The 12,004-nt window shown below is 48.7% G+C and overlaps 1 protein-coding gene across 1 annotated transcript in view; it reads right to left on the bottom strand.

The window, feature by feature from the left end:
- Myo7b (myosin VIIB) overlaps nt 1-12,004 on the bottom strand; it is a 64,144-nt gene that overhangs the window by 33,725 nt on the left and 18,415 nt on the right. Inside the window, exons 9-15 of the mRNA XM_057788739.1 lie at nt 9,762-9,838; nt 8,773-8,892; nt 8,466-8,608; nt 7,094-7,304; nt 6,598-6,733; nt 2,105-2,268; nt 843-980 (exon numbers count right to left, since the gene is read on the bottom strand). Of these exons, the coding sequence (XP_057644722.1) occupies nt 843-980; nt 2,105-2,268; nt 6,598-6,733; nt 7,094-7,304; nt 8,466-8,608; nt 8,773-8,892; nt 9,762-9,838 (989 nt within the window). The remainder of the gene's footprint in view (nt 1-842; nt 981-2,104; nt 2,269-6,597; nt 6,734-7,093; nt 7,305-8,465; nt 8,609-8,772; nt 8,893-9,761; nt 9,839-12,004) is intronic.

Genomic DNA, 12,004 nt, shown 5'->3' with positions numbered 1-12,004 from the left:
AGAAGACCTGGGTTCACATTCCAGCACCCATATTATGGCTTACACTGTCCATAACTCCAGTTCTAGGGGAGCTCCAGTTCTAGTTCCCCTCTAGCCTCGATGGGCACCAGGCACATGCATGGTGCTTGTATACATGCAGGCCAAATATCTACACCTATACAATAAAATAATTTAAAAACTGTATAACTTGGAGAGCAATAAAATAGATACCAAATATCAAACGCTATCCTCCATTACACACATGCATACATATGCTAACATGTACACACAAATATCATATTATTCCCCTATGATACAGTTTTTAGTTATTTTATCTTTGCAAATCCTATTTCTTGGTTTGGGAAGTCCCTGTGCTTACAGCCTTTTGGGGAGCAGGTTCTTTAAGTCAGGGAATTACAGGAGTCCACCTTGTCCCTACCACACAGATGAGTCACCCGTGTAAGAACGTGAGGCCCACTAGACGTGCTTGCTTGTTGGAGCTTGCCACTGCCGATCACCCACCTGCAGAGGGCAAGTTTTGCCTCCCAAAGATACTTTGGGCCATGTGGGCATTCTTGTGACCACAGCTTCATTGCTAACTGCCTCTAGACAAGAGTAAGTCTGACTTCATGGAAGATAAGAAAAATGAGGCTCAGAGCCTGGCCAAGCATACACGGCAGATGATGGGAGGGCTAAAAAGCTAGGGCGCCAGGGAGCTGAAGCAGTGCAGGTCACTGAGCTGTGACCTGGGGACGGTGGACAGCTACAACGTTGGCCGTGCCCTGGAAGTCAATTGTAGGTGTCAAACTCAGCCCCTCAGTGCTGCACCCCATTCAGGCACACCCTCAGTCTCTCCTAGTTACCAGCGGCTTCTTGTACTCATTGGGTTTGATGCAACGGATGAAGTAGGGCTGGCAGTTGGTCAGGATTCTCATCAGCTGATCCAGGGACTGCTTGAACTGGCCTGCGAGGGTGAGTGGGCGCTTGATGGAGTCTGACGGCTGCAAAGAGAAAGCAAGGGTCATAAGGGCAGGGAAGTTATGCCCAGGGAAGTGGGGACCATACCACAGCGAGGGCTGCCACCTAGGACAAATGCACACATTTCTTCCATCGTCCCTCCCCATGCCTTCTTTCCTTTTCTTTTCCACTTCCTTCTCTCCCCCTCTCCCTCTGTCCTGTCTTCTTTCCTTATTTTCCTCTTCTTCATTTATTCCTTCTTTTTTCCTGAATACATGTCTGTGTGAGGGTATTGGATCCTCTGGAACTGGAGTTACAGACAGTTGTGAGCTGCCATGTGGGTGCTGGCAATTAAACCCAGGGCCTCCGAAAGGACAGCCAGTGCTCGTAACTGTTGAGTCATCCCTCCCGCTCATTCCCCTCTCTTCCTCCTTCCCTCTCTGTATTTCTCTCCTTCCCCTCTTTCCTTTTCCTTCCCCTCCTTTCCCTCCTTCCTTCTCTCTCTCTTTCCTTTGTTCCCTTCTCTCCTCTTCTCTCCTTCACTTCAGCACAAGCCTCGTTGGATACCAGATGCACACAGGGGATGCTGCACTCTAGGGATGCTGCACGCTGAGTATGCTGCACACTGGGGATGCTGCACGCTGGGGATGCTGCACTCTAGGGATGCTGCACGCTGGGGATGCTGCACACTGTGGATGCTGCACGCTGGGGATGCTGCACTCTAGGGATGCTGCACGCTGGGGATGCTGCACACTGGGGATGCTGCACGCTGGGATGCTGCACGCTGGGATGCTGCATGCTGGGGATGCTGCATGCTGGGATACTGCACACCAGAGATGTCACATGCTGGGGATGCTGCACTCTGGGGATAACTGCACACTGGGATGCTGCATGCTGGGATGCTGCACACTGGGGATGCTGTATGCTGGGATGCTGCACACTGGGGATGCTGCACTCTGGGATGCTGCACTCTGGGATGCTGCACTCTGGGGATGCTGCATGCTGGGATGCTGCACACTAGGGATGTTGTATGCTGGGGAATGTCACGTGCTGGAATGCTGCACTCTGGAGATGTCGCATGCAAGGGACTCCTAGTGAATAAAAGCTCTCCCTGGTCCTATCTGTCTGGGACACTGCCTTAGAGTGAGGGTGGCAGGTAGTAGCTCACCTTGAAGAACTGGTTTCCTGCCTTCAACTGGCGAATGGTGCCATGGCCCATCTTTGTTTGTGGTGACTCCAGGTTGAATATCTCCTTCAGGAACTTGTTTTTGGAGGACTGAACCAGGTTGAGGATGTCTGTGCTTAGCACATCTCGGTTCTTCTCCAGAAAGCCTGTGGAGAGAGCAGGGCTACCCTTCAGACCAATAGAGCCATCTCTCCCAACCCTTGAGTAAGGTGAGAATTCCTGGAGGACTCTAGAATGTTCCCCTGAAGCACTATCTATCTTCCACTAGGAACTTCTGTCTCCACCAGCACTGTCCCTTCTGACCTCTGAACTCTCAGATCCCTGCATCCCATTCCCGTTCACCACTGCGGTCTAAATGAGTACAATTATTCTGCTTCTGAGGTCTTGGGCATTCTGCAAAGGTTGGCGTTTTCCCAAAGGGAACACTTAGCATTCAGAAATGGGGGAAGATAGTGTTCTGGGCTGAACTGTATCTATCCAAATTTATCTGTTGGGGTCCTTGCTTCCAGTACTTCTGGACTCAGTATGGAACGCCTGTTTGAAGAGAAAGTTTTGACTGCATGCAAATGTGCATGTTTGTGTCGGTTTGGTACCCATATGGACCCATGAATACACATACATGTCAGAGAACATGTATATGGAGGTCAGTTGCTGTCCACAGTTTTTTTAAAGCCAGAGTCCCTCATTAGCCTGGAATTCATCAAATAGGCTAAGCTGCTCTCCAGAGAGCCCAAGGGTCTGCTTCCCCAGTGCTGGGGTTATAGGCAGCATACTGTGTCCAGAGTTTTTCTTTTTTCTTGTCATGACTTTTCTTCTTATGAATTGCACCCAATCATCATGCTTGCACAGAAAGCACTACTGACTGAGGCGAAATGATGAAGGTAAAATCAGGTTATGAGGGTAGACCTTGGTCCAGTATGGCCAGTGTCATTAAACTCCGAGAGAGAACTGTGTGAGGTCACAGGGAGAGATGGTTGCCTATGACCATGATCATATGAGGTCATGGGTGTAACAGGGTAGCACAAAGGAAAGCAATACACTTCAGCATTTGTGTTTATTGCTTTATGTTTTTTGAGACTAGGTGACATATAGCCCAGGCTGGCTTCAGACTTGCTTTGTAGCTGAGGATGATCTTGAATGTCTAGCCCTCCTGCTTTCATGTCCTGACTGCTGGGATTCCAGGCATGTGCCACTATGCCTGTTTACATGGTGCTGGGGAGAAAACACCAGGGCTTAATGCATGCTAGGCAAGATTTGGAGCTAAATACCCAGCCCTGCTTTTGCTTTTTAAAATGTGTGTGAGGTGTGTGTGTGTGTGTGTGTGTGTGTGTGTGTGTGAGAGAGAGAGAGAGAGAGAGAGAGAGAGAGAGAGAGAATGGGCATGAGCGCGCCATGGTGCCTGTGTGGAAATCACAGGACTCCCCTTCTGTCTTGTGTGAGGCTAAATCTCTTTTTATTCAATACTATATACACAAGGCTGTTGGCCCTTGAGCTTCCAGGGATCCCCTCTCTCTGTGTTCCATTTCAGCATAGCAATGTTAAGACTACGGATGGGAGATGTGTCTGATCACAGAAGTGTATGGTTTTCATGGATTCTGGGTATTCTAAATTAGGTCCTTGTGCTTGGAGAAAAAAGTTTCCTGAATCTTAGCATCCTCTTTGAAGGATGTTTTTCGCCTTCCACCCTTCTCTCTCCTTTGATAAACTGTTAGATTACACCCCTAAAGCTAGTCACCAAGGTCCATTCCCTTATTTGGCCCCTTTCTCTCCCCAGGCTGACTACCAAGGTTCAGCTTTGGAAGTATTGAAGTCCAGTAATCAAAAATCCCATTTTAGCTCATCTAATTAACCTGTCCAGTCAACATTAAACACCTCATCCTAACACAGGGTTTACCCCTTTCCTATATAAACCGTCATTTGCCTGTAGGCCACATACATCTCCTCTCTGTCCAGAGGCAATCCTTTGTCCCTCTGGGGCAAACGTCCCTTCCCCTTCTCCCTTGCCCCTTTCCTACCCTCTTTCTTGGCTCTAATTCCCTGCCCTTTGTCCCTCTAGAGCAAATAAAACTCCTTTGCTCTGAGAACTTGGTCTTGATGTGTCCTGTGCCAACTCCGGTCCCTTTCCTCGTAAGTTTCATGCCACTTCAAAACAAAGCAAAACAAACAAAAACCCTCACTCTGGAATACTTAGGGGTGCTGGGGGATGGGCTCCGCATCCTCTTTGGGTTCTGGGGCTATGATTGCTAATACTGGTTGTCAATTTGACTACATCTGGAATCAATTAAAACCCAAACAGCTGGGCATACCTGTGAGGGATTTTGCTTAATTGGATCACTTGACATGGGACTACCCGCCCTAAATCTGTATCATTTGAGGTCAGAAGACCCATGTTGGCCACACCTTCTAGTGGCAGCTAATATAAAAGGACACAGAAGAAGGAAGCTTTGCTATTTGCCTGCTTGCCCTCACTGTCTGTGGCAAATTCAATAGTCCTGGTGCCCAATCCTTTGCTGGTATTGGAACCTACTTCTTCAGGATCACAATGGAGACCAAAGACCAACTGAGACAGTCAATCTCATGGACTGAACAATGACCGGATTCTTGGCCTTCCTGTCAGGAGACAGCCATTGTTGTACCAGAGTCTGTAAACTCCTCTGTTAAGTGCCCTTTTAATATATCCATTAGTTCTGTTCTTCTAGAGAACACTGACTAATACAGGAACTCTCCCTTTCTCAAGAGCTTAAACCGTGGTGTCAGGGACTGTGAAGGAGCCCCACCTTCCCAGTTTTCCAACAGAACTCCCCCACCTCCAGCACCCTGTTTCTGCTCAGCATGATACCAGCCTCTCTCTGTCTCCCTACAGGAAGAGCATGCAAAGACTGCTCTCAGAGTCACGTCTCTACTTAGAAACTCCTACGGATGATGCTTGCCTACTCTGCTTTCCTGACCACGAGAGCACACTAGCCACCTTCCCATTCTTCTAAGCACAACAGACTGAGTTCGCTGACCTTTCTTTCTCTGCCCAAAATCGTGACCTGACTACAGCAGAAAGTTAACCCATGGAACCAATGTCTAAAAGTAAAATCTAAACCTCTTGTAAGACTGTGTATGAGAGGAGCTGGGGATCTGGCTCAGCTAGTAGAGTGCTTGCCTAGCATGCATGATTCTCTGGGTTCGATTCCCAGCACCACAAAAATTGGGCATGGTGGTGCGAATATCAGCACTTGGGAGCTGGAGGCAGGAGGATCAGGAGTTCAAGGTGGTTTTTAGCTACATAGTGAGTTTAAGGTAGCCTGAGCTACAGGAGAGTCCGCTTTATAAAACAAACCAGAAATATGCAACAATCAAAGAACACGTAGGAGAAAACCGGGAGAAGCGACTCATGGAGTAATTCTAACACTCAGAAGGCAGGGCTGTTAGAGGCCAGCCTGGCTACACAGTAAGTTCCTGGGCAGGCAGGGCTGCATAGGGAGACCCTGTCCCTAAAGAAAAGCAATGAGAAAGCAAGTCTCATGACACTAGACTTTACAGTGGTGTCTAAGCCATGACACAAGCGACAAAAGGACAAGAGATAAACCAGACTTCTTTAAAATCAAACCTTTGGCAGCATTAAGAAAGTGATATGAAACCAGGCATGGCGGTTCACAGATGTAATACCAGATATGTTGGAGGTGCAAACAAGCAAGCAAGCAAACAAACAAAAACAAGACTCAAGGAATTGAGATATAGGCACTTGCTGCCAAGTCTGGTGACCTAAGTTTGGTCCCTAGAACACATGTTGTGGAAGGAGAGGACAGACTCCTGCAAGCCATGCTCTGATAACACAAGTTCAAAAGCATGGGGAAATGTTGGCACTCCCCTACAAACCTATGAAAAATGTAAAACAGCACAGCTACTTTGGAAAGAGTTTTGTGGGTGCTCAAAATCTACACATGACCTAGCAATCCACTGCTGGATAGATATATGTTGCAAGAACGGAAATCTACGTGCACACAAAACCCTGCACTGGATGTTCACAGCTGTGCTATATAAAATAGCTGTATAATGGAAATTACTCAAATATCATCAGTTGAAGAGAGAAACAAAATATAGGCCAGTAACACAGACTATTCTTCTGCAATGGCAAGAAACAATGGCTGGGGAGTGATGTCATTGGAAGCGCTAGTGTGCAAGCGTGAGCACTTGGGGCTGATCCCTCACACCTACATTAACACAGATAACCCTCAAAAACCTTAGAGTAAGTGAAAGAAACCAGTCATGAAGGGTGTAGATGACACCTGCAATGGTTAGTGTCTTGTCAGTTTGACAAACTCTAGAGACAACCTAGTAGACAGGCCTCTGGGCCTGCCTGTGGGGGATCATCTTGATTGCCTTAGTTGAGGCAGATAGATCTCCCCACAGTGGGCGGAACCATCCCCTGGCTGGGATCCTGGACTGTATGAGCCCAGGTGGGTCATACACAGAGCTGAGCTCACCTTCTGCCTGGTAGTATACTTCACCCGCAAAGTGCACGATTCCAAATCGGGTGTCATGGATGTTCTTGGGTCGTAGGAAGGACTTGTTGTTGGCATGGACACTGTTCAGTTTCTGCAGCATCGTGATGTCTGTCCCCTGGAGGAGGCCAACCCACAGGAGGCAAAGAAAGCTGGGTTTAGGATGACTTACAGCTCACTATTGGTGGACAACTAGCTCACATTGGCTGGTGACTTGTGGTAGTGAAGACTCAGGAACAGAGACTAGGGGCTATTCCTTTGTCAACTCTCTTACTCTAGCCACTGGACAATCATCCAGGTCCTTAGCAGTCTGGGAAGCCTTCCGGCAGGAGGTGTGCTGTACTAGGACTTGTTAGGCAAAGGTGGTGACCACCCTATGCACGAGTATACCCTCTACACTCAGCACCATGGAGTTTCTTGACATCGGAAAAGAAACTGGGGATGCAGGCTCTACTCCGAGGGAGATGCAGACACATACCTTTGGGAAGCGGCTCTCCTCATCTAGAAGAGAGATGACACTCATGGGCTTGACGGCCAGCAGGTCTAGGATGGGCTGGTTGTCCGTGTAGCGGATGTAGTCCCAGGTGATGTTCTCAGAAAGGTACTCCTCCTGCTCCATTGTGAACACGTGCTTCACAAAGAATTGCTGAAGATGCTCATTGGCGAAGTTGATGCAGAGTTGTTCAAAGCTGTAGAATCGCCACCACCATCATCTTAGTGTGGAGCAGGGTCAGCTGGGTACCACCGCAGCCTGGAAAGCCCTGGAGTCTTGGGGCATCTTTGCCCCATGAGGCGGCTGTGCTGTGTGCACCCAGAACCTCATGTGTGTACACCTCTAAGTACATGCTTCCTTTTCTCTGACTCCAGGGAACTATCAGGGCCTGGACTGTGACCTCAAAAGCTCTGGAACAGCACCCCTACCTTCACTTTCCTGCTGGCTGCCTGCTGCCTTCCTTCCTCTCCGCCTTGGGTATCACCTGCCCACGTTTGCTTCTCTTTCCCACCTAGTATCCTTGCCCAACCCTCACCACAGTGGCATCTGGTGACAATGCCCACACCTGCTTCCAGCTGTTTTGGGACACTGGATCAGAGATGTTCAGCCTGAGCTTACTCATTTCCAAACTCCAAGGCCAGAGATGATCCACAAAAACTCTTAGATGAGTCAACACTATTGACTTCTGCTACCACTCTGACCCCATGTGTGAAGTCACCATAGATCAGGAAGTGGTTCACGGGGTGAGCAATGCTGGGGTAAGCTGAGTCTTGGGGATGGCTTTTAGTTACACAGACTTCTTTGGGCAGTGGGATGTTAAGATGTATGCAGGCTGTATTTGCAGGAAGGCCCAGACTTGCTTGCAGACACCCGGGCATTATAAACTGGGAGTGTGAAGTCCTTGCTTCCAGCCTAGTGGGCAGGGTAAGGTAGGGGAAGGGGGACAGGTACCCTCAAGCTTGGTCAGAATCACTGCTCATCATGTGTGTGTGTCTCTCTGTGTGTGTGTATGCACTGTGCATGCGTGTGGTGTGCATGGGTGCATTGTGCAAGTGTGCGTATATGTGTGAGTGTGGAATCAACCTCAGATATTGGTCCTTGATGCCATCCAACTTAGCTTTTAGAGACTGGGTGTCTACTAGTTCAGATAGCCTGGCTAGGCTGTAGGCCACATGGGTCCTTCTGTCTTTACCTTCCCAGAACTGACATTACACGCATGTGCAGCCACTATGCCCAGCTTTCCCCATGAGCTCTGAAGGAGACTCAAGCCCGCATGGCAAGCATTTTGCTGACTGAGCTGTCCTCCTCGCTCTTCATGTTCTATCTTCAGAAATAATGGAGGCTAAGGTTTTTATACCTATTTTTCTGAAAGTTTTCAAAGCCAAATATGTCCAGGAGTCCAATGGCCCTCCGCACACTTCGGGGATCCTGGCCTGGTGGTGTGAAGATCGTAGCATTGATCTTCTTAACAATCCATAGGAAGAGGTGCCCGTAGATGCCCTGGGGAGACATGGGGTGAAGCTTTGTTCTCTGAGGCAAAGGAAGAGGCCATTACCCAGAAAGGCTGCATGCAGATTGCTGACACTGGCCTCCTAAGGGATGTTACCACCAAAGCTGGGACCTGCCCATCCATCTCTGTCCTGCCCTGCCCTGTGGCTTTGTACCTTGACAAACGCATCTCTTCGGTCTGCGGCCTGTGCAATGTTCAAGGGCCTGGAGACATACTCTCCACGGATGGGGATCGTGTGTTTGATCAAACATTCCCGGAGAGCCTGGAACTGCACCTGGGAAGGGAGCAGGCTGCATTATTTACCTGCGCAGCAGAGCCTGGCTCAGAACTCACACCTGTTCCTAGTCCCTCTTGTGACCAAAGACCCTTGATGGTGGGTAATGTTTTGGACCCAAACTAGGGCCGTGGGGAGGGGGGTCACAGCCTTGGTCTCTCTCATGAGTGCTTTTGCAATGTTTGTGGAAGACTGCCTGTTGGCGAACCTGAACATGCTGGTCTCCTGGGCCTGGGAAAAAGAGCAAAGGAAGGTTGGAGGGGAGTGAACCCTCCCCACCATGCAGAGAAGACAAAGATGGCATGAGCCAAGTTTTGGAGCACCTGATATAGTTTGAATGTGTGCCCTTGAGTTTCTATGTTGGACATATGACCCCCAAATTTATGTGTCAGTGATATTTGGAAGGGGGACTTTGAGAGGCGACTGGTTTGTGAGGATTTCTTTCGCTTTCTGGGACTTTCTGTGCTGAGCCACAGACTAACTTGGACCAGAAAAATGCACAACTGGTGTGGAATAAGACAAAATGCACATTCTGACGGGCATGGGGCTTGGAGCCCAAGAGAAACCCATAGTGAGTGAGCAGGTGAGAAGTAAAGACATGGAGTATAGAACCACTGGAAGGTAGGGGAGGGTACAGAACACGGGAGGAAGACATGTCCACTGAAGTACACTGGTCACTCACCCTACCCCCACCCTGGTGCTTGCCCCCAGGAGTCCACTGTATGCAGTGGACTGAGAACCTGGGAGAGTGTGGGAAACACACATGGGGAACTGGACAGGGCTTTGAGAATTAGGTTTTGGGCTCTGACAGCCGAAGCCCCCAAGGGTTCTCACAAGACTCCGAACTAGCGGATGTGATGATCCAATACCTCTAGCAAGTTCATCGCAAAGGAGAAGGCTGGAGTTTCCATCAAATCAGAGGAATCCAGGTTCTCAAAGACAGCAGCTGTGGAGAGAAGCAGTGGTCTTGAGAGAGGACTCTGATGTGATGCATAGAGAGCCTGGGCAGGCTGTGTCTACATCTTAACAAACACTGTACTCGGGAGTAAACCACCTCTCCTGGAACCTCTCCTGGGAGGCTGAATGTCCCACTGACCTCCAGTCATTAGCAACTTAGCTGAACCGGTGAAACAGGCTATGGTCCCCTCTGTCTGGCTAGGTCAGGACCCTGGGACAATGCGGGGAGACTGAGAAGACACTGGCTCTTGGGAGCCTGAATGGGGTCTGTTATGAGAGAAGACAGGCTGCCAGCTTCCGTGGCTTCACTCTGCTGTCCTTAGTAGCCCAGGCATGTATGTATTTGTGAAGTCAGGTGATGTAGTAGCGGAGTCCCACCCAGAAACAGCAGTCTCTTGACTACATCTCTGCTTCCAGTTCCTCCTCTTTGAAGGAATGGCTGCCTAGCAGGGACTTTAAAAGCTATGAGAACTGAGGGTGTGGTGGCATCATGGTAGAGTGCCTACCTACTATGCATAAGAATCTGGGTTCAATACCAAGCATCACACAGCATACACACACACATGCACACACACACACACACACACACACACACACACCTCCTAAGTGTCATATAGGCACATAATGTAGGCAATAAAAAGGTAATTAAAAAGCAAAGAAATGGTTTCATAAAACCATTTCTTAAAACTCTCTAAGTTTCATAAAACTTAGAGAGTGGTGTGTGTGTGTGTCTTTGTGTATGTGTGTATGTACCTGTCCATGTGTGTGCACATGTGTAGGACCAGAAGTCAACAAGTGGCTTCCTTGATCATTTTCCACCTTATATTTTGTGTTTGTGTGGTACATGCACATGTGTGTAATGTATATGTATGTGTACATCATTAACACACGTAGTGTACGTGCATTAATGTGTGGGTGTGGGTGCATTTACACATGCACATATGTAAGTATGAAGGCCAGATGTCAATGTTGGGTATCTTTAGCTATTGTTGGCCATTTATATTTTTGGGGATGGTGTCTACCACTGAATCCAGGGCTGGTCGTTTGATTTGACTGGCTGGCCAGTGAGCTCTAGGACCCTGCCTGTCATGGCCACTACCCTCTCACCATCACTGGTGTTACAAACACACACAAATTCCACCCTATGTTTTTGAGACAGGATCTCACTGAACCTAGCACTCACCCAGTTCAGCTAAACTGACTGGTTAGTGAGCCTTGGGAAGTCTCCTGTCTCAGCCTCCCCAGCACTGGGATCAAGGACTTTTCTGTGGGTTCCAGAGATCCAAACTCAATCCCTCGAGCTTGTGTGACAAACATATGGGGTATGATTAAAACTGAAACCCCAGGCCTGAGTTTTACTGTGCCTAAATCTCATGTTGGCATGAGCTCTCTATCTGGTCTGAGTCAGGCAATCTTCCCACCACTGTGTCCGCCTCCACATGCCATGCCTGCCTTTCTTTTTCATTCTTCCTCTTTGTTTCCAGCTGCATGCTGGATTTGTGTCTGAAAAACTATTAGAGTTATTACTCACCTAGGTTATCAGCATTTCCCTCCAGAGAGAACTGTCAATCATGGCCAGTGTCTCAGGATGCCACGGGCCAGTACCGTTTAACCCTCCTAGTGCTTTGACTTCTTACAGATTGGTTTTGTGGGTTCACAAGTGGATTCATGTACTTTGGTTCACCCTGGCCATGAGTAGGTAACTCTCTGGGGTTCCTGCTAACCATGGAGTATCTGACCTGATTCTTTTAAATGATCTTTGGTGTGTGTATGTGTGCACCTATGGAGGCTGGAGGTTGATGCTGGAGGGCTTCCTTACCATTTTTCATTTTATTTTTCGAGATGGAATCTCTCCCTGTACTAGAGCTCACTGTTCAGCTAGACTGGCCTGTCAGTGAGGTCCAGGATCTTCCTGCTTCTGCCTCCCTACCACTGGGATTGAAGGCATATGCCACCATGCCTGGCTCTTTACATGGGTCTTGAGGATTCAAACTCAGGTCCCATGCTTGCATGTCAGCAACCTCACTAAGAGCTGTCTGCTTGGTCCAGGGCCTGATTCTTTCCCTGTAGGGGCCCATGCTTTCATGTATTCTCAGACCTGTGAGGACTGCAAAATCAGAGACACAATTTTAGGATGTATTTTTCCAAGACTGGG

Source organism: Chionomys nivalis, chromosome 14, assembly GCF_950005125.1.
Source record: "Chionomys nivalis chromosome 14, mChiNiv1.1, whole genome shotgun sequence".
Lineage (NCBI taxonomy): Eukaryota > Metazoa > Chordata > Mammalia > Rodentia > Cricetidae > Chionomys > Chionomys nivalis.
This window is presented reverse-complemented; position numbering and strand designations above follow the sequence as displayed.